The 26,132-nt window shown below is 29.6% G+C and overlaps 1 protein-coding gene across 3 annotated transcripts; it reads left to right on the plus strand.

The window, feature by feature from the left end:
* The first annotated feature begins 328 nt into the window (after positions 1–328).
* On the plus strand, positions 329–19,792 carry LOC111029622 (E3 ubiquitin-protein ligase RBBP6). 3 transcript variants are annotated; one of them, XM_022308699.1, is made up of 18 exons: positions 329–608; positions 716–938; positions 1,601–1,688; positions 2,546–2,588; positions 2,665–2,709; positions 2,776–2,864; positions 3,251–3,368; positions 3,428–3,552; positions 3,610–3,764; positions 3,834–4,061; positions 4,714–5,197; positions 5,273–5,436; positions 5,837–5,999; positions 6,182–6,391; positions 6,460–6,651; positions 6,730–6,828; positions 8,463–8,573; positions 17,139–19,792. In XM_022308699.1, the coding sequence occupies exons 2-18, from the start codon at positions 773–775 to the stop codon at positions 19,483–19,485; spliced, it is 4,827 nt and encodes a 1,608-aa protein (XP_022164391.1). In that variant the 5' UTR covers positions 329–608; positions 716–772; the 3' UTR covers positions 19,486–19,792. The 3 variants fall into 3 exon arrangements, with proteins under 3 accessions (XP_022164391.1, XP_022164390.1, XP_022164392.1); XM_022308698.1 differs by having other exon boundaries at positions 722–938; positions 17,139–19,485; XM_022308700.1 differs by lacking the exon at positions 6,730–6,828.
* The last annotated feature ends 6,340 nt before the right edge of the window (positions 19,793–26,132 follow it).

Here is a 26,132-nt window from a genome sequence, read left to right on the forward strand (position 1 = left end):
GTATCATTGAGTAAAAAGTAGGGGACACCCCCTGTTGGGTGAATTACGCCGTCTATTATTATTATCATATACTTTATATTGATAATAAAGCTCTAGTAATAAGTAATGACTATAGTATTCGGTAATGTCTAATTTTTATTACAGCCTCAAATAAATCATAAATGACCTTGATTAAAATATTGAAATATAATTTTGGCGGTTCAATCACAGTTTACACCGCGCCGTAATTACAGAATAACGTGTATCAGAACTTATTGTTCTGTGGTTGCACAACAATCCCACTTTGGCGACACTGTCATAATATCCGAAAGTTGAAAACGTTTCGTTCGTGTTGTTTACATATTACATGTTTTAGATTTTTTTATCGTCTCTACTCCGTTTCTCGGGCTTTAGTCTTATTAGTCATTATTATTATTACTATTTATTATACGACCCTAAACATATTGCAACGCGCCAACGCTACGTAACAGAATTCTTCACCCATTCACTGTAGCCTTGTTTAATCTCTTTTCTATGACTATTAAGTGCAGCTGTGCGTCTGTTTTTATCTGACTGATTGGACGATCTCACTTCTTTGAAGTCCTCCGGCCGGCGAGCCTTATCGATGGGTGAGTTTTCCCGATTTTCTCGGGGCTTCAATCTAGTCTAAACGATATTATCAACACTTTCTAAATCCCCGGTGTATAAATAAATAAACAAATAATTACGTCAAAAGGTTTAGTTACAACTGAAATCGAACACTGAGGCCTGAACGCGTGTTACTAGTGTCATTATGTCGGTCCATTACAAGTTTAAATCCGCCATTTCTTATGATACGATCACGTTCGATGGTCTTCACATATCCGTGAGAGATTTGAAAAAGGCTATTCTTCATCAGAAACAGATTGGCAAGAACACAGATTTTGATCTACAGGTCACCAACGCCCAGACCAACGAAGGTAAGACTAACAAACAACAGTGTATCTATACACTGTGACACTGTGTAATAATTATTTTGTGTTATGGTGTAAAAATTGGTTCTAATTTTTTTCAATAATTATCATGAAGACGCGTTAAGCTGAGATCATTGATTTTTCACTGAACCATTTTCCTGACCAATATTAAATTAATTCAGTCATTGACTATGTAGGTATATTTCCCAATAGTAAAATGGTTTATTCTTAAAACAATATAGCTTACTTCTGATCATTATTTTTGTAAGTGGACAAACTATATTTATGTTTGCATTTTTTTGTTTTAAATATTAACATAAACTTAGGTTGCCTATTATATTTTGTTTGGCTATTACCTATAATCTTTTTGTAAATCTTGTGTGAATAATAAACCAAGATAAATATAATTGTAGCATTCTCTTATTAATAGTATATAAATTGGGACAATTCTATTACCTAATATATAAACTAAATGTGGATCGATTAATTGTTGTTTTAATTAGACACAGGAAAAGCAATAGGGATTCCAAAAATATGATACAAATTATTATTATGCTATACTTGCACACATCAAGTGTTATGCATGTCATTGCTTAATTCTATTTACAATATATATTGTTTTTATACACAATAAACCAAATTTTAATAACCCTAAATTATTGTTTTAGAATATACCGATGACCAAACATTAATTCCAAAAAATACGTCATTAATTGTTTCAAGAATACCACTTACAACACAACAAAAAAAAGCATGGTATGTATTATTACTATTGTTTCATTTAATAATGAAAACTACACTTTGTGAACCCTTTGATAAGTTAATTTTTTTACTAACTTTTAAAGAACTTATATAGAATTTATCGAAAATACATTTATGTTATATGCATTTCTCAGTTAGGAGACTTTAGTTTACAGATTGCTTCATATATTTTATTTTTTTTTAGTTTGTATATTATATATATATATCTTAAGTGCAATCAATAAATATCAAAACACATCACAACTTAGGAATAACATAAATATGTATGCAATTCCTCTGTTGGAGATACATACCAAATTATGTACATTGTACATATACGGTGATACTAATCGAAGCTTTAAAAAGATCTCAAATATACATATTTTGCCTTTGTCTTACAAACAAAATACCAAATTTGCCTTTGGCTGGTCAAATTTTGTTTTGTTGGCTTTAATATTGTAGTCAATTGATCTATTATCAAACTAAACTGTAAGAACATTATCTGTGTTTATTGGGTGTTTTTTTAATATTTAAATTAACTAGAGACCACAGATAATGTTCTTACTTTTTAGTTTAATAATTGGTCAGTTTGCTCTTATACTAAAGCTAACAACACCGAATTGGAACTGCTGAATACAAATTTGCGATGCTGTACATTTTTAAAACTATTATAACACATGCAGCTGTGGTCTTGTCTAATAGAAGTACTCTACCATTAAACTACAAGAGGCTTTATTTTCCTATTAGCTTTTGTATACCTAATATAATATGTATTTAATTGTGTACAATAATTTCGGTCCAATTCTAAAATAGGATATGTAGGTACAAGGAATTTTCAAACAATTTAAATGGTGAATTTTTCATTTTTTTAGGGAAAGAGCTGAACAAAACAATCAATTAGTTCTTTCAAAACAGGTATATCTTACATAATATATTCGACTATTTATCTTAATTATGTATAGTATATTAATTTTGTATTTTAATTTCATAGATATTAAATTTAGATTCACATGAACCTGATTCTGCTAAACTTAAGGTAATGCTATATTTTTTTAGTTCAAATGCTTAGTTAAATTAAAATATTCATTTTAAAATTCTATAGGGTGCAGATTTGCTTGGTTCTAATGCAAGCGAAGAAGATAAAATCAATGCTATGATGGCACAATCTACACAGGAATATGATCCATCTAAGTAAGTCTCAAGCTGAAACCAAATATTTATTAAAATTATAATAAAAACATGAATTTATTTATGAAATTTAAATAGTTAAATCACAATTTTTATTTCATACAACATTCAAAATATAGTTGAAAAATGTCAAATATATTTTATTATGACTTCTTTTTTTTTACATCAAAGCTTATAAAAGTCCTTGCAGCCATCTACATTTTTCTTTACTTGTCCTTGAGTCCTGGATCTATTTTCACCTATTCCTTCTAAATAGATAATTTTATATTTTCAATCTTGTATATGTATCTTTCTTGGCTGCTTTTCTGTAGGTTATAGTTCATTGTTACGTTTATTATGTACCTACTAAAATATTATGTAACAAAAACTAATTCAATTTCTCATTTTAGCTTTGTGAAAATTCGAGGGGGAAATCAGTATGGTGAAGTACCTATTAATTATGTTTGTCATCGTTGTCATAATCCTGGTCATTGGATAAAAAATTGTCCTAATAATAATACAACTGCAGTAAGATCCATTGTATTTAATATAACTATTTTTGGATCTGATTCAGTTTTTTTTTTTAGGATCCAATTGATATTAAAAAAGCTACAGGCATTCCAAGAGGATTTTTAGTACCGGTTGATGGTCCTTCAGTTCCTGGAGCAATGTTAACTGGTTTGGGTACATTTGCAGTTCCCAGCATTGATCAGTATGTATTTTGAGTACAGTAGATTGATTCATTGATTAATTTTTATTTTATTTTCAGGGAAGCTTATAAACAAAGTATGAAACCACAAAAAAAACAGGAAACTAAAGTCGAGAAAGTAATAATTCCTGAGGATTTATTATGCACGTTGTGTTCTGATTTATTAACAGATGCAATTATGATGCCGTGTTGTGGGACTTCATTTTGTGATGAATGTAAGTACATTTTTTTATTTCAGTAATCGAAACTCAATTTGTAAAGTATTAACTATTTATCAATCCTAGGTATTCGAAATGCTCTTTTAGAATCTGAAGAAAACGAATGTCCAGATTGTCATGGGAAAGAAATATCACCGGAAACTTTGATACCGAATAGATATTTACGAAATGCTGTAAATGGTTTCAAAGATAAAACTGGTTATAGTAAACGTATAGAAGTGGCAAAGGAAAAAATAACTCCATGTAAAGACCAAGCATCAATTCCCAAAATAAATATTCAACCACCAAAAGAAGGTAAGTTAAATGTTATATATTTATTAATTTCATTCCATTCTCCAAAGTGAAATCTGTTCTTTATCATACCTTTTACTTTTTCATCTTTCTTAACATTTCATTTTTTGAATCTCACCTTTTTAATCTGGATTTTGAAGACATTAAAAAAACATCTGGATTGTGTCATCTTTTTCATTTAATGAAAATTTCTTATGCTGCTAACAATCCAGATGTTAAGGATTAAATTAAAATATAAAATGACATAAGTTATGCTATATAATTATATAGTTTTATTAAGTTTAAAAAAATAAAACTCAATATTTTGTTGAGAAATTATGAACTTGTAATACTTAATACAATGCGCAAGTGGCGTTTGATGTGTTTTTGAATAACTAAATGCAATTTAAATGTTAGTAGCTTAATTCGTTGATATAATAGGTTACTATCTTGGTTATATTTAATTTTAACATGACATGCATGATAATTACTTTTGTTTCATAGTTCCAAAACATTTTCCAGCAGCAATATTATTTTTATATGCTACTACTCGCAAAAGGAATTCTAAGTATAATATTTTTTAACACTCATCCTGGGTCCTATTCTTTTTGGTCCTATAAGTTTCTTATTACATTCCAAATTGATTTACATATATCATCTAGAATTTAACTTTCAGAAGTGATCATTCCAGCTAGCACCCAATCACCACCGTCTGATCCTTCAATTGAAGAATCCAGAGATGAAATTTATCAAAAAATCGCTGCTGTTGGTGACCCTATTGATAAAACTCAACATAACTACTCTGCAATTGGCACAATTAATAATAATTCTCACAATCATTCTACATTTAAAACTGGTCCATCCCAAGTTCAATCCCAAGTTCCACCAGTATCTGTGAACAACAATAGTCGCCCGAATAATACTAATGTTTACATACCTGTAAATACTTTTCAAAATACGCGACATACAGTTACTAAGTCAACCGAAAATCGTGGACAACATATTGCACGATTTAATTCTCAATCTTTATCTATCCCCCCTCACCCTCACATGCGCCCTTGTTTGCCCGTAGGACCCGCAGATATTTCGGTACCACCACCTCCTTTTGCTCATCCGCCTCCATCAATGCAATCTGATGTTGGCTATAATCAAATGCAACCGTAAGTTTATTTTTTTCAGTTATACAAATGTTAAATTTACAAAACATAAATTATCAAGTCAAATGTTTGTTTTAGAATTCATAATCCTCCACCGCCTGGATTAGACAGAAACAATAGCCCAGCTAATGCTTCATCAGATGAAGGAATGCATCCTCCTGAGTCGAACCGTCATCAAATGGACAAATTTGATAACCAAACTGGACCTCTACAGCCAATGATGAGAGCAGGTTATCCTACTGGTAATTTTCATATATAATAATTGTATTATATATTAATTTTATTGACATGTTCACTACCATACATATATTTCTAATCTGGTGCCACACGCCGCTTATTTATGGATAACATACGAGAGAAAATAAAAGTATAATATACAAAAAACCGACTGAAAATAATTTTCCGTTAATATGTTCTGAATGGCCTGATAAATAATAAGCAATACCTCTATGACCAAATTATTATAGGAGTGTATTTTCAATAAGCACTGTGACAATCACGGATCGGTGGTGGCCAGAAGGGCCTTACTACCAACGCCAATCCGTGATCGGCAGCAGAGGTGAACGTGTTAATATACATTTAAATAATTTATGTGTTTTAAATATTTGCTTTAAAATTCAGACTTAATTAATTTTTTTATAGGTTACTATCCACCACCACCCATGTCTAATTATGATCCATACAATATACCTGTGGATATGAGAAATCGTGGTTACCATCGAGGATATAGTAGAAGACCAACTCGTGGACAACCAATGGGTTCTAGTTATCGTCCTGATTATCGTAATGGGGGAAATTATATTAAGTAAGATTTTAAAAGCAAATGTAGAATTTGTATTAATTGAATTAAATTACTCTACGTATTAATTATAATTTATAACCGTTTTAAATATTGAGTATATTCTTTTTAATATTTAAATTTTCTTAAAATATTAAAACTTGTGTTAAAGTATCAAAAGTACTAAATATATTTATTATTATTTCTAGTAATAAAAGAACTATAGATGATCCATTAGCAGTATTTCAGCGAATACTTAGAGAGCGTGACAGTAAACGTCGGGATATGAGAGTTCGTCATTCTATATCCAGATCTCGATCCCGATCTTTATCTCCTCGATCTAGGTCTAGGGAACGCTCTCGCAGTCTAAGTCGTTCACCATCAAGGATTATGAATCATAGAACACGATCAATATCAAGGTAATTAAATTAAATAAATAATTATTCTACCATTAGTTGACATATTAAATTTGTTACGGTCATTATAGGTCACCTTTACTACGTAATAGATCAATAACTCCTAGACGACGTAGCCGTACACGTTCTCGTAGTCCTGTAAGAAAACGTAAGAAGAGCTTGTCTCCTGTTAAACGTTTACCAGTTAAATCAAGAAGAAGAACTCGTAGTCCAAGTCGTGATGTGCAAGGACGAAGATCCAGATCTTTATCTCTGCATCGAAGGTAAAATTAAATCACTTTAGTTACAATAACATATACTTGTGCTTAATTACTTTATACTTTGTACATATTTAATTATAGAACTCGCTCAAGATCTCGATCTCTAACTCACAGAAACCGAATGTCACCATCACCTCGTTTCAGATCAAGATCTCCATCTTTTTATTCTTCGCCCGCTAGGTATATATTATTTTTCAAATACAATTTAGTATTCTGTAGTCAATTTTCACGAGCATAACTATAGCAAAACATTTAAGGGTGCAAGGGGCTAAATATTTGTACATTCATCCCAGATTATTTTAATTAAAATAATAACTTTTTCCTCCCGTTTAGTACAAGGAACACCAATTATAAGTATTCAAATTTCAAAACAATAGCTTATATGCATATTTAGATTGGTAGAAAACCTTGAAAATTAAATACCAGGTTTCTCATAATTTTTGTTATAGCTATAATATTATGTTTTAAAGATATTGTTGTAAACGTATTTTCAACGGTCCAAATGCCAATGACCTATAATAAATGTGTAAACGATTCACAAGTAGTTCGTATTAAAACAATTTTACTAGCAAGAAATTATACTATGAACATAAGCTTTTGTACAACGAGAAGTTGCTCTGGTCTTGGTGGCTATGATACATCTGGTCATGCTGTATCCCAGGCTCTCCTTATATGTGGTGTCGGCTCTTTTGATGTAAAGGCTCATGTGTTAACAAGTGTAGAATTGTTTTCAGTTGTTGCAAAATTCTAAGAGAACAACTAGTTTCTATGATTTCTCAATTTTGCATCTGGCAGATAATCCTGCACTGCCTCAAAATTATTACATTACAAAAGGTCTACCATTATTGTACGTTCTATGTATTTGTAGTGCGCTCGACAACTTTTTTTACATTGTGGAAAATTGATGTGTTCGGCACTCAATTTTACATTATGAAAGGTTCTTGATTCTGACTCTTCGTATGTTATATCGTAAGGACCTCGGTTTTGAGTCAACAGCTTATACATTGTGAGAGGTCTATTCTATACTATATTATATTTGAAGAGTTCAGGGTCCTCAACAATAAAGGTACAATTTTTTATGAGCATTTGAATTTCAAATCATGACAATTTGTTAATTATATTATAGTTAAAAAATGATAAAACGTTCAACTTTTTAGGTAAGGATTGTACTAAAAATACTAGGTTCCTCACAAACAGTTTGTACTGTAATCAAAAAATCATAATATATGTGAACATACAATTTGGTTTTGTTGACATTTTAAGTTAATTTAAGGCAAAATTAGATACTTTAACAATTTTAGTTATTTGGTTGTAATTTAAAAATATTATTCATGGATACTTAAAATTCTTAACATATGCTATACTCTATTTGGAACGAGATCGTACCTCGGCGGTTGACTTCTGCGCATGGGTGTGGCTTTGTTCCTCAGTGCTGGTCTCATTTACACATGATGACATTTTCAAATATAATGTTTAAAATTAGTTCAACCTACTGTATTATTTTTGGCAAAATAATTTACTTTAATATCAATATAAACATATCATAAAAATATATACTTAGTAATGTGGGCTGACAGACCGTCTTCACTCAGAATCGTTTTTTGTTTGGAATGATTTATCAGATACCTACTGTACAGCAGAGTGGTTACCTACTTCTACACTTTTCATGTGACTGTTCTATATTAAATGGGTCTAAAATAATTGTTCATAAATAAAATAAGCTAGATGCTAGAATTACACTAACTAAGCTATGTATATTTAATTTATATTTTATATTTCTAATACTTACATAATTATTTTATTTATTATTTTAGATTTAACAATTATCATAGAGAAGATGACAATTTGGGAACTAAGGGAGGAAATTGGCGTGGTCGAGGCACCTGGAACAAGGGAACTGCACAGCCATACCAACAATCACACAGGTACAGTTTTGTTGTAAATGTTTTTGCAGTATCTAGTACCGATAGTGAGTTCATATTCGAACACTGTAGATTACCACAAGAAGGAAACCCAATTAATCATTATTGCCAACATGAATTTTTTTAATTCAAAATTTTATTAATTTTCAACTATCTAATTATTTATCAGCTAATATCATAAATATTTTATTAGCTGTTGTTGTTTTTTTATTTTTTTTTAAATACATTATTTTTAAATTTTATATGAAAATGTATTACCTACTCAAATCGATGCTGTGATAAAATTTAGTGATATCTTTATGTTTTTGTAAATCTTATGAATTATTTAAATTAGTTCAACAGAATATTCATTGTAAATTATTTTATTTTTACTCTTTTGATCTCTACTAGCTACTTAACTTGAAGTTTAATTTTTGGTGTGTAAATATTTTAAAAGATTGTATAAATCATGAATTTTTAAAACCATGAAATCATTTCCAATTTTTCTATCTTTTAAACCTTATATATTTTAAATAAGTTTTCATTAAAGATTTTATTTGTTTATTTCAACAAACGAACACTTATTACAATGTATAAATAATGTTTGAGTTAAGTTAAAAAAGCTTTAAACAGATTAAATAATACATTCCTAGCCAACAGTCATACATTATAGTACTTGAAATGAGGTGTCAACATAATATATATTGAATATAGAGTATGTCAAATGAAATATGACAGGTCTATATTTTTTTTATCATTAATAAATAATTGTATACTGTTTTAGTTTACAACTATCATTTTAATAAAATTTCAATAATTAAATTCATTGAAATGGTACATCCTATGTACATTGTACACAATAATTTTAATTTTGATTCTGAGCAAAACAAGGAATATATTTTACAGTGATGTTAATTTTCTTTTTGAACACTTGAGTTATAATTAGGATTAGGAACTTGTAGTACTAAAATTTATTATTATTTTTTTTTTTATTATTTAAGTACTTCTACAATCTATACAATTTTTTGTACAATAATTAGATTTGATTAAAAAAAAAGAGAATATAAAATTGACGGCAATTATTAGAGTGGGGGAGTTATCTGTTGATAACACCCAGCATGTGCGTTAGTTATTATTAATGTAAAAGGTCCCTACACCATATTCTTTTTAGTCTTTGTCGAGGGTTGTCGGGTAGTGTTTTAGATGATAACCTTTTGATTAGTGGGTTAGTGTGTGATTGGAGTTTATTATGAAATCTAATGTAGTATGTTTTAGAGATTTGATTTAGGGTTTGCATTTTTAAGTCTTTGTGGAGGTTGGAGTTTGTTATGTACCAAGGAGCAGAAGAAACTAAACGGAGACAGATGAACTGGGAGGCTTGTATTAATCAGGGTTTTGCGACTCCCTATAATTGGATGCCATATGTCTATAGCGGCCTGAGTAGGGACTTGTAAATTAGCAATTTGGTGTCGATGTTCATTTCAGATCTCAATAATGGTCTTAGGAGGTGTAGACGGGAATTAAGGGCTTTTCATTTATCAACTATGTGAAGATTCCAGGTTAGTTTACTGTCAAGAGTAAGACCATGGTATTTTACTTGTGTACAATTAGGGATTGGAATGTTGTTCATTGAAATTTGAGGACATGTTTTTTTATTTAAGGTAAATGTTATGAAGGATTAAAAATTATTGAAAAATTATCCATGTTTGTACTTGGGTTTTTTGCGATAGTTTGATTTTTAAATGATTTATGATCATTTTTAATTTGCGCCATATTATGTATGCAAAACTTGTTAAAAAATTTAACCATCGAAAAACACCCACATACAAACACAGATGATCTTACCATCAAGTTTTATAATAGGTCAATTCACTATAATTTCTAAATTAACGAAGCTTCACGTGATCTGCTGAGCGTAAATTTGATGTGTTACACTTGTAAGATGGAGACAACAAATGCTTAATGTTACGTCCTCAATTAATACCGTGATTTTCTGTTGTCTAACACACGCTCGACATTGGATTTTAGACGTGTTTTTGCCAAACGTACAGATTGATCTAATGAAGCTATATGAATTCTAAAAACAGATTTGAATTTGTCATCAAAAATGCTTGTGATCGATCTTCCCACATGTTTGAATTATGCCCCCAAATTCCTCTTAAAAACGTTATACTAGAAAATAGTAGTTAAAAAATTGTCATATTTCAATTTTTGGAGAAGTTAAAATCATATGATCAAAAATGTGTGATAGTCGATCTCAAGTAAACTTGACGACAAATTCTAATATTTTCAGAATTCTTATCTTTTTCACTACATTAATCGGTACGTTTGGCAAAGAACGCTGATAAAATCTTATGTCTCGCATGTGTTAGACAAAGACAAAATTCACAGTATCGATCACCTTAATAAAATTAAACAGTAATAGATTTGCCTTTTTGTTTTTCAAAATGATCTTTTAATAATTAGAACAGGAACATTATGTGTTATGTGGCTTGACGTGGCACCTGCAATCAGTCACCCAACGTGATTGAGAGTACACTACCGTTCATTGCCACTAGTTCCCGGATGGGTGACCACCCGGGTTCTTAGTGCCAAAGTATTATCCCACATACACGAGTTTCCAATAATCATACCTACCCTGTCGTAACTCCGCACGATATCTATAATAGCACCCAAAGACCTATGTTGCCGCGGGATAAGGCCTGGTGTTTTAAGAGAATTTTCGTCTGCGAACGCGTCCATCAATTATTCATACAGTAAACTCAACTCGGTAGATGCATTACGACTATTTACGCGTTATCACTCAAATTAAATTTGTAGGGAAAAAAATTTCCTTATTAATATATGGACTTCCCTCAACCCTACCAAATGTTGCCTTGCACCAATTTTGTTAGAAAGAAATAGTGAACACCCGTGTACCTGAATACCTAAAGTATATTCCATCTTTTTCTAAAAATGTTGTCATTTTTGTTGTTGAACTAATCTCTCTCTCTTGCTATTAATGGGTATAAATGATACCTAAGTTGTATGCTGTCTTTTTCCAACAATGTTGGACCCTGGACCTCTCTCTCTGTTATCAGTCCATTTCTTTATAGGTATACGATTTTGTGTGCAAAGAGATTTCGAACATTTTGATAGTTTAATTTAAAAACCTCCATAAAATCAAATACTTTAAGATGGTAGTACCAAGAGTCAACTATCAACGCCCCCCACCACCATCCCCAAACTAGTATTTTCCATAAGTTTTACAACGTGTACTGCTCAATTATTACTCAAACTTGAAAGTAAATTGCATTAATATTTGTTTAATTAATTGATTATAAAAATAAATAAATGTTAGTTATTATTTCTAAAGATTCATATTTTCCTAACAATTATTTCCTTAATAACAAAAATCACAAAACTATAACATATATTTATCACTACTTCTGGTAGCACTGATATAGGTGTGAAATATCAAAAATTTGTCATTTTAAAAACGGGTTCACTTTTGTATTGTCCTCTTTTGAAGTATTTTCAATTTTGTAATGAAATAAAATAGGTACGTACGTAGTGTCGGTAATGTGTTAATATTTCCGACATATATAATATTTTTTCTCGCCTTAAATTGTATCATAATCGCTCAAACACATGATGAAAAACTCGTCCTAAAATACGAATTTTATTGTGCGGGTGAAAAGGTAATTGGTTATAATAAATATATTGCGCTCATAATAATAATTGCTTTTTTTTTTTATTATTTAAGCTTCGACAACTGAGGCCATTAGCTGTAGGTTGTGGTACTGTAGGGTTTCGGAACTGTAGCCACTGTAGGGTTTTTGGAACTGTATGGTTATGGAACACGTGTGTGTTTGTTTGGCAGAATTTCTAGTGGGCACCCGTAGGTTTCTGCCATGCCCGGTTGGGGGATGGCGGCCTCTCTCTGCGGACACCGTGACTGCCGGGGCCCCGGAGAAAAGTGCCGCCCGTCCGAGGTTCGAACCGGCGACGGTGCGCGTTGCAACCGACGCGCTATCCACTCGGCCACTCCGTCCCCCAATAATTGCTTTATTTAATTATAAATGGCACGAAAGAACTTATTGTTTTATTCAGTCAATGTTTTTTACTATGCATTTTGGGAGACGAGGCGACCGAGTGGTCGACGCGTCCGCTGCGACGCAGCCGGTCGCGGTTCGATCCTCGGTCACCGGGCTGCATTTTTCTCCGGACAAGTCGGGGTGACCGGAGAACAAGTGCCGCCATCCCCCAACCAGGCATTGCAGAAATCTACGGGTGCCCACTTGAAATTCTGCCAAAAACAAACACACACGTGTTCTGAACCCTACAATAAAAATCCAAACAGTCCCAAAAACCTCCTGGCCAATAACCACGCAGTTGTTTATATAAACAATCAATAAATAAAAAATAAAAAAAACTATACAATTTTTTTTTGATTTATAAAAAATAGTTCAAATTATTCATGTGTAAATTATTGTATAATATTGAACAAAAATGGTACAAAAGTTTTTTTTTATCCTAAATTAATTTATCATTAGCAGCAAAGGCCATTGGTTATACTGTAATGTCACAAATATTAAAATAAATTTAACAAATTAAATAATTTATAAAGTAATTACAGAGATTATATGTTTTTTAAATTAGATTGTATAATTTTGTTTGCTTAAGAAAATAAATCGTGTATAAGTTATGTTAACGATTGGGTCCCAGTGTGGTGTAGGTTGTGTGATATCTTGTGCTTGATTCGGTCTTGATTATACTTTAAACAGTCAGCTATAATATGTTGAACGGACAGTTCAGTTCTCTGGCCATTAGGAAAACATGGGTGATTCTGGTGTGAAAAATGCGTAGTCTGTTGAGGATAGTATCTTCTTTGCTGCTGAGATTTGGTTTGTCCATCGGTTTGTTTCTCTTTTCTTTTCATTTCATTTAATTTGGTATTTTGATTGTTCCATAATCTTTCCCGTTTAATTTTGATTGTTTCATCAATTTGTTTTTGAATCGTCATACGACATTTTTTTAATTAATGGAGTTTCATTATTAGTTACCTATTATACCCGAGTGTCCATGTATCACCATGATGATTATTTTTTATCAAGTTGTGAGGCTTTGTTAAGGTTGTTTTGGATTGTTGTAACGATATCTGTGGGGGTTAATTGTTTCTGAAGGCTTTTTTAAAGTGCTTAAAGAATTGTTAAGAATTATGAACTTAGAGTGTTCTTCTTGAATTATGATCTCAATATCCATAAGTACAGCTATTGCTTCAGTAGTGAAAATGGTAGGTTATTTGGAAATATAGAAAATCCTACATGAACTGAGGTTTAGGTTCACCAGTGTTAACTTCGTGGAAGTCATTATAATTGTGAATTATGCTTTTGAAAAAGTGTTTGTATAATATATTGTGCGAGATATTATGTTTGTTTAGAGTACTGAGTCATTGAAAAATGTAGGGCAGATTAATGCATCGTAGTATTCATTAATTGTCTCATATTTATCTAGATCTATCTTAAGTTGGAATTTTTGGTATTTTAAACTTGAAAATTGGTTTTAAAATGTATTAAAATAACTATCGTTTTTAAATTAAATACTATACCACAATACTAACTTCTGAAATGTCATTTAAAATATGAAGTTTATGACCATTCCGAATTTTTGCATTTTATACTTAAATTAAATTATGAATAGCCATTTGGTATATTTGTACAACAATTGTTAACATATTTTCAATATTTAAATGTGTACTCTTACACTAAAGAATAATTTATAATTAATTAATTTTCAATTATAACGGCATTAAAACTTGAATATATTGTAAGGCCAACTTCTGAGAGAATACCATCCTAGGCAAACCTTTAATATAATGTCTGTGGGTCTGAGATATAACATCCATTTAAATCTCAATCAATGCCACTTATGAATATTGAAGACAATGGCTGTGTAGTGGATTTATTATGACGTATAAGTAACTTTGTTTGCAGTCAAGAGGATTTTTTTTCTGGGCTGCTACTAATGCTCTGTTTTTATTCATTTTCTTACCATTTAATGAGGGAATATTTTGATACTAGTTACCATGTCCCCCTTTTTAAATTTTACATCGGAGTATGTGAGGGGCAAAGGGGAATCACTAATTTTGTTTAGAGGATACATTGATTTATTTTTTAAATCTGTAATCACTAGTTCATTAACATATGAATTACCATATAGAGCTCTTAGGACTTTTAGAGACTTTTAGAGACTCTTTAAGACTTTTTGACTAATTTTGTATATTCCTCTAATTTAATAAGGTGTCAGTAGTTAACAATTCTAATTATTCCCAAATAATGTAGGTTTGGTTGTGTATATTGTCGTCAAACATTTATTGAAGGCCCTTTTCACACCCATTTAATAATTTAAGTAAATTTGAATTATTAAAAAAGTTAAATGAATTTAAATTGATTGAAAAATGTATAATAGTGTCCATTTATACAGAAAAAAAAATTATTACATATTTTTCAACTTTTTAATTAAACTCAAATCAAACAAAATTTATACCATGATATAATATAATTTGTGTTGAAAAATATTTTTAATAGTAAATGTCATAAATTGGAAAATACGAAATAATATAAATGGTTGGATTTAATTAATTAATTTTTAAATTTAAATTGTAATTATTATATTTTTATAATACCTATTACTGTTATCAAATACTTGTTGATTTATTTAATTTGTATTATATCAATACATAATGAAATTAATTTTGTTTTACCTACTTGTGGTTTTTACATTATTTTTATTGACATAGTAATAGTATATTAATTGTAATCTGTAAACTGACTGGTTAAATAATTAAACCTATGTTTATTATATGATATTATATTTTTTTATATAATATATTATATAATTGTTTTGATTTATTATATATGTGATTCACTTTAAAATGTTGTATGGCTTATTAGTATTAATTAATCTTTTTATTGTATCTGTGATATTTTAAGCTGTGATAAATGTTTACTTTTATTTTACTTATATTTATCGAATGAATTTTGTTGTCCCATTATAAAAATATTATTTTTTTATTTTATTCATGTTATGATTATGCATTTAAACACATGTATCTCAGATAAGACTAATGCTGTATATTAAGACTGATTGTGTTACAGAATTTAACTAATTCTAAATATGTATCCAATGTAAATTTTATTATGTATTATAATGGATTTTTTTATACATAAATATAGAATGATGATACACATAAACATTTCATATATTATAATAATCTTATTTTATGATGTCAATAAAATTTGGTAAAATTTTACATTGATGGTTTTTGTAAATTGGTAATAATTACTAATTAGCAATAATTATATTACGAAGAAGTTGTATACAGTTCTATTTTTAATACATTGTTAAAATTCAATTAAAATATGATATGTCTAATTTATTTTTCTAGTTAGTTTTAACAATTGTTTTTCATATTCTTGTGTAATATTTAATAGTTTAAAATTGTTATTTTTATCAAATATTTTGTAATTTTTTAATTTATAACACTTAAAAGAAGCTAGGAAAAATATTTTTTTATGTTAAATAATACAAATGTAATAAGCACTTTTCAATTAATCTAAATTTATACTATAACATTTTTGTATTACATGCTTCAATAGCAATTCAATATATTAAGAAACTTATTAAAAATTATTAATAATATATTTAATCCATTAGTTTCTTTTAACTATTTTAGTAATCGTAGACTATGCAATTGTTTTTCCAAATTAAGTTTTCCTTTAACATAGTAGCCACATGTTTCAAGAGTCCATTGTTCAATACATAATTTAAGTACATTATAATTCTTACATTATGTGTAATCATAATTTAATTTGATAATTTTCAACTTTTGAATTGTATATTTGATATTTTAATCTATTAATTTACACGCTTATTATGAATAAAATAATTCTCAATATTGGACACCTTGAAATATGTCTTTTAAGTTAGAGATAACTCTTAAATGCACATATTATACTAATGGTAGTTTTTGAGTCATACTAGGTACTTTTGGTTTATGATTATTTAATGTATACTTAAATATACCAAATAAGTCCTTCATCAAATTGTCCTAATTACATTTCTTGTTTATAATACTTATCCATTTTATAATCATCATCTTGTCCTGTCAAAATAATGCAGATGTTCCAGTCAATTTTGGAATCATTTTAAGACAAAAGGTAAATCAAATAAACTTTTCTCTTTTTTAGCCATTTAGAAATAAATCTAAAACTTGTGTTAATACTTAAATATTGGCCTAAAAAATCATAGAAGTTTACAGGTGCAACAACAGGTGCAGTACATTTACATCGAACATTATTCTACATCTTTAATCGCAAGAACAAATAAAAATTACCTGTTTTGTTGCTACATCAAAATAAATATCAGTTAATGCTGTATTGAGTATTGGGCTTCAACGAGTGAAATATTAAAATTTTATCATTTTCAGAGACATCTTGGCCTAATATATGTGAACATTTAAGCCTTTTTAAATCCAATGAGTTTTTTTTAATGAGATATATTTAACATAATTTACTAACAAATCTATTTTTGTTTTGTTTTTAACAGGTTTCGTGGGCAATTTGAAGGACATTACGAAATGGGCGTTGACCGGTCAACAGATTACTCTAACAATTATGCACAATTTGATCCACACTATGCAATGGATCCCAATTTAGTGCGTGATTGGGATGAAATTCGTGACAAAGAAATCAGAGAAAGAGAAAAAGAAAAGAAAGAGGAAGAAGATAAACAAAAAAAGAAATCTAAAAGTCAATCGCCTATCAAACATCATAAACTTGAAAAACAAAGACAAGAACATAAACTATCTCCTGAAAAAAATCATAAAGACTCAGATAAAAAAGATAAGGGGAAAAGAAAAAAGAAAAAAGACGTAGACTTAGACAAGAAAAAGAAAAAAAAAAGTAGAGAAAAAAAAGAAAAAGATGATGGTAAAAAAGGCGACGATAAGGAGAATAAAATCAGTGAAGGTGAAATCAAACTTGAAATTGGAGGGGCTAACCAAACTAACCAAGAACCAGCTGCTCCTGGGACATCCGAATCACCACCTCCTTTTGAATCTATTGCAGTTAAAGAAGAAGTCAAAATTAAAAACGCTCAAAATGTCCCAGATGGTCTTTATGGGGACTTAGATGAAGTGGCACCTGTGGACACTAGTTGGGGCACTTTTAAGATTACTGAACAAACTGAAACTTCTATTAAATCAAAAGAGGAAACCTTAGGAGAAACAGTTGAAGAAAAACCAAAAGAACCAGTAGTCTTAGCAGAATTGCCTGAACGATCAAAATGGGAAGTTGAAGAAGACACTAATACTATAGACGATAAATTTGATGTTGAAAAACAAAAAGGAGGCGTTGTAGACAATTCAGAATTCCAAAACGATAGTTATCAAGTTTCTGTGACAAATGAAGTTTTAAAACGAGCTGAAAACGCTATTTTCCAAAAAACTGTTAGAACAATAGATATATCAGGAAAAAAAACTATTGTAGATAAATCTGAAGGCATTAAAGATAAAAAACCAGACATAATTAAAGACAAGAAAATTGAATCTGAAAAACATCTAAGTAAAGAGAAAAAACCGGATAGTGTAAAGGAAAAGAAGTCTGATGTTTCCAAAGACAAAAAAATTGAACATGTAAAAGAAAAGAAAATTGATACTAGTAGGGATAAAAAAGTCGACTATGTTAAAGATAAAAAACAAGATATTGTCAAGGATAAAAAACCCGAAGTTTCAAAAGATTCTAAAGATAAAAAAACTGATCTCGATAAAGAAAAGAGACCTGATGTGAAGGATAAAAAATTGGAAAATGTCAAAGATAGAAAAACTGACCGGGATCGTAGATCTAATGATAAATCATCAGAGATAAAAACAGGACTTGAAAAGTCATCAAGAAGAGACGATTACGTATCAAAGCATAAAGATAAAAAGAATTTAGAATCTGATGCTGCAGCAGATCCGTTGTCTATTCAGAGAGAAGCTAGAAAATTAGGTCATTCTATACAAATAACAATACCATCAGAGTTGTTAGATGATAAAAAAAATAAAGACGGTGCAAAACAACGTATATCAGCTAAAGACAGACTTGGTGATAAAGTAGAAGATAAAGATGATAAGCACTACAAGTCAAGAAGTGAAAAACGTAAAGCCTCTCGCTCTAGATCTCCTGTCCGAGTGCATTCTACACTTATTGTTCCAGAGCCACCACCTAGAAAAGTCAGAGCGTCTTCCAAAACTCGTAGAAATTCATTAAAAAAAGACAGGAATGCTAAAACTGAAAGAACTATTTCTTCCAATCGACCTCCTCGACGTGATGATGAGAAAAAATCAGACCAACAAAAGAAAACGGAATCTCGTAGAATAGTGAGGCCAGACGACAAACATCATCGTACAGCAGAACATAAAAATGTATCCAAAAAAGAAGATCGTTTGGAGAAAAAAGATGTAAAGAAAAAAGAAGAAAAACGGGAAGAGGTAATCAAAAAATTGAAACCAAAAGAAAAAGAAAATGAGAAGAAGGAACGTAAAAACCGTCGTCTTGAACCAGATCGCAAAGTGTGTGATGAGACGTTTGACAATAATGACGAAGAAGAAGTTAAAAAATTACCTAAAGATAAAGAATCGGATGATTCAGTAAGTAGCTCTAGCAGCTCAAGCTCGTCATCTGATTCGTCGCCAGTTCGATCCAAAAAGAGAAAGAAGACAAAAAAACGGAAGAAGAAACACGTAAAAAAGAAGAAATTAGCCAGCAGTTCAGATTCTGATGATTCAGATTCATCTTCAGAGTCTGATGATGCTAATAGTAGTAAACATAAAAAAAAGAAGAAGAAAGAGCAGCGGAAGCATAAAGTACATAAAAAACCATTGAAAAAGAAGAAAAAGACTAAACATAGATAGAAAACAAAATCGATGTATTATGTCCAACTATTACGTTTTCTATAGTCATTGATTGTAAAAACACATTTTAATTGTTCTGATCCAATTTTTTTTTTTTTACTAAATGCCTTTTTTTAGTACATAATTTAATTTAAACGGTGTTTATTCAATTTTATATATATCGTTATAAATAAGACGTTACTATGTATAAGTACATCACTTATAACTATTATTTTAATTATATATATATATTATTTTTGTAAATATGGACGATGACATTATATTTGTGATTACGTTAAAGACATGTTAAATAAATTCGTGTACTAGATAATCATTTTTTCCAATTTTTCCACTTTAATTATTAGTATGTTTTTCAAATAATTTTAGTACAATTTATACTTAGATGTAAGGTGATTTTTTTTAAGTAAGCCACTATCACAATGAACTACCAATATGTGTAAGAAAATAGTAATTAATCGCTTTGCTGTACATTAGGTACCTATAGGTTACGTATAGTATCTGGTCTTCCTCATTACTGACTAGGTCGTCACTATAATGGAAATCAGGATATCTTAAATTTGAATTCAATGATAAATCATTGCATATGAAAAACGTTTTTGAGCGGAGACGGTCTACTTCCTAATTCGGTAATATATTTTTATATTACTGTATTAGGTATATAGCTATTTATTTTACTATAAAGTATAATTAGTGACGCCGCTAGGTTAAATTTAATTTGGCCGAAAACAACACATGTATTATTATTATATTTACATCATACTAGGTATACGAGTACGTTATTGTTTTCAACTTAAGAAAAAACGGCTTGACATGAAATGGTGTGAATTTTGAAGTTTTATAGTATAAATAAGCAACAACTAATTAATTTAAATTTTTACGAATAAGTAATAACTGATAGCCAATTAAATAAAATCGTCATTCTTAGTTTAAATATTCAATTTAGTCAAAATTCAAAATCTCATAAATATTATTGAAGCTCTAGGCTTCATTTTTTTTTAACTCCAATATGAACACCTTTAAAATTTGGATTCAATTTTCAAAGTTTTTGACCTAGTGAAATTTTTTCTCTACATTTATAGAAAAAAATAATCGAAAATGTCTATAATTTACTCAAAAAGAGTTTAAATATTTAAAAACTACATAATGTATAGAAAATGATTAATTTACTATAAACATTTTGTGCAAACTTCATGTATTTATGGCTATTCGTTTTTTAATTACAAAAATCAATTTTGCCAAAAGATAGTTTTACTTGAAAATTCACTATTTTTTTTGTATTTGTCTCAATAAGTAGATAAGTTCAGAGAAATTTTTACTTTAAATTGAAGGCTGGGAGTTATTGAATTTTTTAGGTGTGAATTAATTTTTTAATGTTTTTGAAGTTTTTAGACATTTAACAGAATCCTATAAAAACATTGTGCAAAGTTTTTGTTGTCTTTAAAAAATATACCCAACCCATGCACAAGAACATACCTTATATTTTTAAAAGTATGAGAAAAACTTCAACACTAAGTTTTACCTTGTTTTTAGATTCTGAGCGTAGCGATGAATGTGTTGAATTTACAATGATATCTGTTTTTATATTTATTTATTTATATTTTTTTTCGTGTGTCACACAGTTTCTTGTTGTTAAAGGGCTAAGATTTTTTTCAACAGCAACTTTTTTGGTAGTAAAGTGAATCTAGTTGGTGCATTCGGGAGGTCAAAAACTAAAATTCCCAATTGTTTTCAAAAGCAAAAGGAAAAACGGGAATTTTTACTCAAAACCAATTTTCGAAAAAATCGATTTTGATTTTTGGTGTAACTAAAAAAAAGACACATGAAATTTTCACTGAACCTTTAAACTTAGAATTTTGACAAAATTCGTAAAAATCACGAAAATTAGTAAAATTTAGTTAGAAATTCATAAAAAAATGTCTATTCATGTCTAAGATTCAAAAATGTACTACATGATTCCTCACAAGTTTTTCTACTTTTATCAAGAAAAAAAATTTCTACCGGAAAGTCAAATTAAATTTTTATGAGTGTTTGAAGTTGAAGTTTTTATACAACATTGGATATTCACTCGATTTCTCTTGTAGCGATTTTTTAATTTTTTTGTAATTCAAAAACGAATTACTGTAGACACTTAAAATTTACACAAAATGTGTATTTTATCAATTCATATAGTTGAAAGAATTTTCAAAATATTTTTACTAATTTTAAGCTGTTGACAGACATTTTTAATTTTAATTTTTATATTTTTTTTTTTATAAATCTCAATAAAATGTGCATGAAAATGTAATATAAGACTCTTGGTTACTTGTTACAATAACAGTTGAAAAATATTAAAAATACATAGGCTCAATTTTTTTTATAAACATTTAAAGTTCAAATTTAGACAATATTTATCAAATTGAAAATTGAAAATTATATCATAGTTAAAAATGTATAAAATTTTCAATTTGTATAGCTAAGGATTGAAAATTGAAAACAACATTTCACTTAAGCAGGTACTAAGAAATCTAAAAAATTTATGAATACAGTTGTTATTTGCAGAATTTTTAAGTTTGAAATTGAACAAAATTGCATATTAAATATTAACATAAAGAATAACGTTAATCATTTTGTTGTAATTCGGTTAAAAAACAGACCAATTTTATATAGGTAAATTTAATATTTTTTTGGCATCACTTATAATTTTAGAATAATATTAAATCAATTTATCCGCTACCTTATCAATAATAAGTAATTACAATATAAAATATCCTAGACTGACATACCGTCTTCGCTCAGAATCGTTTTTCGTACACAATGATTTGATATCATTGAATTCAAATTTAGTACCATCCATTACAGCGGCCTCTTAGACACCTATAATGCAGAGCAGAGCGACATCCACTTACCCTTATTTTTTAAATATATACTGTGTCATTGGGAAAAGAGGGTTAACTATTTTTGAAATTTCGTTTCTCGCTTATTTTAATGCTTTTAAGTTTTAAATGTTTATTTAGGTGTCTATATTTTTTAATTGGTGCAAATAAGGGGGACTTAGGGAGACTTAGTCTCCCTAATTCAAACGTCAGTGCTTAGTACTAAGCTTAAATCATTTTTAGAATCACCAGATTCTCATTTCAGTTTTACAGGCTTCTGCAGGAATTGGCTTCTGGATTTTTCTTCAAATGTCTTATATCAACTTAACTCAGTTAAATTATCATCATTAACTTGGCCAGGCCTGCATCTATCCATTTACACATAATTTAAAATTATTAAATTTAATTTTAAAACACATTATTTTTATCCTTATTCAGCCACAGACTTGTATTTGATGGGTGAAGGAAGACGAAATAAGTTTTATTTTGATTTACTTAAAATTTAATATTAAACAAATATAAAATTATTCGTAAATTAAAAATACAACACTAGCTGTCTCCACTGCAGAATAATCATCAAATTGTTGTTGTTATTTATAATAAGTATGAGTAATATTAAGTGTTGTTATTATTATTTGTATAATAATTAATAGGTATATATTATAAGTTATAACGATAGAAGTATCGGTAATTGCCTCCACTCCACTCCACTACATATTAACGAGATAAGAATATGGGCCAGCGAACTAAATCCGTCGTCGACCACACTCACAAGTCACAACACCCTCATTATATTTTGTTTTGGTGATTTATTTGAAATATTATTGTCCCATTTCTCAGTTCTCTACATTTTTTACACTGCTGATATCCCAGTTAGTCAGTTCACTCTCATTGGAACCTACGCTGATGACACAGCCATACTTGCCTCAAGTGTTGACCCTATCTTTGCCAGCTATCAAATCCAAACTCACCTAAACATCCTTATGCCATGGTTCAATAAATGGGGAATTAAAATCAACGAAACCAAGTCATTGCATTTGCATATAACCTTTTCCTTAAGACCACATCCACATGACTGTCTGCCGATCATCATGAATAATTCCACTATTCCTCATCATTGCACGAGTGTCAAATATCTCGGTCTCACATTCGACAGAAAACTCACATGGGGTCCTCACCTCAAGAACAAACGAAAACAATTAAATAGTAGACTTCACCTAATTAGACCCTTACTAAGATCTAATATCAACATTCATAACAAAATCCTTATATACAAATGCCTCCTCCGACCCTTATGGACCTACGTATCGTACTATGGGGCCCAACCAAAAAATCAAATGCAAAAACGATCCAATCATTCCAATCAATTTGTCTGCGTATCATTGCCAAAGCTCCATGGTACGTAACGAACAAATAACTCCACGATGACCTCCAAATCAAAACCGTCCACGACACAGCCACCAATTTCTATAAAAGATTTCATGGGAAACTCCTCACGAACCTCAACCACCTTATCTCACATCTACACACCGATACGATTGTGAGTATAGTGAGTACCAACTACTAATTAAGTATTAACCTATTGCTATATATAACGTGACTTTCGGAGGTACAGTCCCGTTTTAAATGACTACGAGTAGTCTATGAAATGTCCAGCTGTCCCCAAAGAGCTTAAAAATGTACGTAAATGTTTTCACAAAAAACTAATTTGTGGAAAGGCTTTGCATTTAAAATTAAAAATGTTTAACTGTTAATCCCCATGAATAAAAATTATATTGCAATAAAATATAATAATCAAAGACATTAGCGCGGTCGCTGTATCGACCACTGGTGCATACATATATATTGTTAAACTATTTAAGTGCACAATCACCGAGAATATAGGTACCTGCTGAAAATCGTTAGGTGGGACAGTGCAAGTATTTGTACACTTCCATGCTAAAAAGTAAAAATCTTTCTCGTGCAAATTTTTGTAAAATAATTCATAATTGTGGGGTAGGTAAATTTTATCTTTTCTATCTTGTCAGGCTAGCAGAAATTTTAAACCAGATTTGCTTATCCGAAAATTATGGAAAACCGGCCCACCAAACGGCTCAAGATTGTTCTATTTTAATTTTCTAGTTTTTAATACATAAAATATTATTCCACTTATTTTGAATAATTTGTTTTATTATAAAAACTACTGCGTTTCACTTTATTACTTCTACTGTTGTCATCAAAAGCGAAATTTCATTGGAAAGTTATAAAAAATGTGTTCTCTATTAAAATTTACAGGTGACCCTCTTCAAATGGAAAAAAATTATGATCACGTTGCCTGTACAACATTTTTATTATAATTATGAGATCATTTACTGGAAAAAAAGGGTCATATTTTTCTATCAATAATCTATTTTTAAAACCTAATCTAAGTAATCTATTGAAAGTTAAATTACTATATAGAAACACATTTTACCTTTTATTTAGTGGTCAATCTCATTTAATCTTAGCACATACAATATACGTATTCATACGTGGGTACAAGCGAATATCACTACGACACTCTTCGTGTCTCATCACTCAACAGTATTTGCCAAGCAATCATCTCTACTGCAGAAGTGCTGATCGAGCTATGCCACGGAAATCCAAAGCCGTGAGCTTTACTCAGAGTATAGTGGAATCAAGCAACGGAGTGCTATCATAGATAGTTCTATATTTATAAGTATTGTAAGTGTGAGAGCCTTATAGGTAACTTCAATCACCTTGTTATAATCATTCAGAATGCACCAACTACATTAACAATTTCTATTAGAAAATAAGATGATGTCGAATAATATTGTACCATGTCTAGAAAGTGCTAATTTAAGTATTTGTAATTTTTATTTTATTTAATTAAATCTTAATATTTTTAGGGAAATCTGACCATTATTATAGTATCAATAAATAGTGTAAATCATTTAATTTAATTAAAATAGGTATGTACATAAGGGATAACACGTATTATGTATTATTGTATTAAGTACGCTTCTTTGAATTATTTTAAGACTACTAAGAAGTTAGGTTTATATATTTTTCATACATAGGTAGGTTACATACCTATAATCTATCTATATACATAAGAATCTAACTTGATTTTGGAGACGAAGGAAACCGGTTTTGAACCCTCATTATAATAATAATAATTAACTAATTACCAATTATTTTCATTTACCCACCGATAACGATGTCTGTTCTTTTTTTAAATTTTTTTTTAAAATTTTATAATTGTTGCATTATTTGTATAGCCAAAAAATAGTCTTATGTTTTTAAATTAAATTATAAAAAAATAATTTCTTCCGGAGGATGTCGGGCAGCTAGTATTATTATAAGTAGGCACTGTTGTCTTTAGGAATTTTCCAGTTTCTATCCATTTTCAGAAGTATTCCTAATTATATAACATAGCGTGTAAAATATACGATTTATAACTTTACATTACCGTAATATTAATTAAATATAATATATACACAATGTGAATGCGACGTGATCCGTTCAGAATATAATATAAATTATAATATAAAGATATTAATGTTTTTCGAGTAATTTAGTGTTTTTAGCTGAAAACGGTTATAACTCACGGTTCTGTTTACCTACGTAAGGCTAAATATTTGATCAGTTGCGCCGATGCGAATCGATAAAATTTCGGAAAAAATAGGATGCACACGTACCTATTTAATAGAGATACGCTCGATCGTCAACGACGGTTTAAGTATAAACTTATTTCCGATATTTTGTACGCAATTGTCGAGTACTTAAACGTACAAACAATTTTGGTTGGCGCCT

The sequence above is a fragment of the Myzus persicae genome, unplaced genomic scaffold (assembly GCF_001856785.1).
Source record: "Myzus persicae strain clone G006 unplaced genomic scaffold, MPER_G0061.0, whole genome shotgun sequence".
NCBI classification, from domain to species: domain Eukaryota; kingdom Metazoa; phylum Arthropoda; class Insecta; order Hemiptera; family Aphididae; genus Myzus; species Myzus persicae.

Coding starts and splice junctions, on each gene's coding strand:
- LOC111029622 (XM_022308699.1), top strand. CDS start 773: ATGTCGGTCCATTACAAGTTTAAATCCGCCATTTCTTATGATACGATC. Junction 5,198..5,272: donor GGCTATAATCAAATGCAACC/GTAAGTTTATTT, acceptor TGTTTGTTTTAG/AATTCATAATCCTCCACCGC. Junction 6,392..6,459: donor AGAACACGATCAATATCAAG/GTAATTAAATTA, acceptor CGGTCATTATAG/GTCACCTTTACTACGTAATA.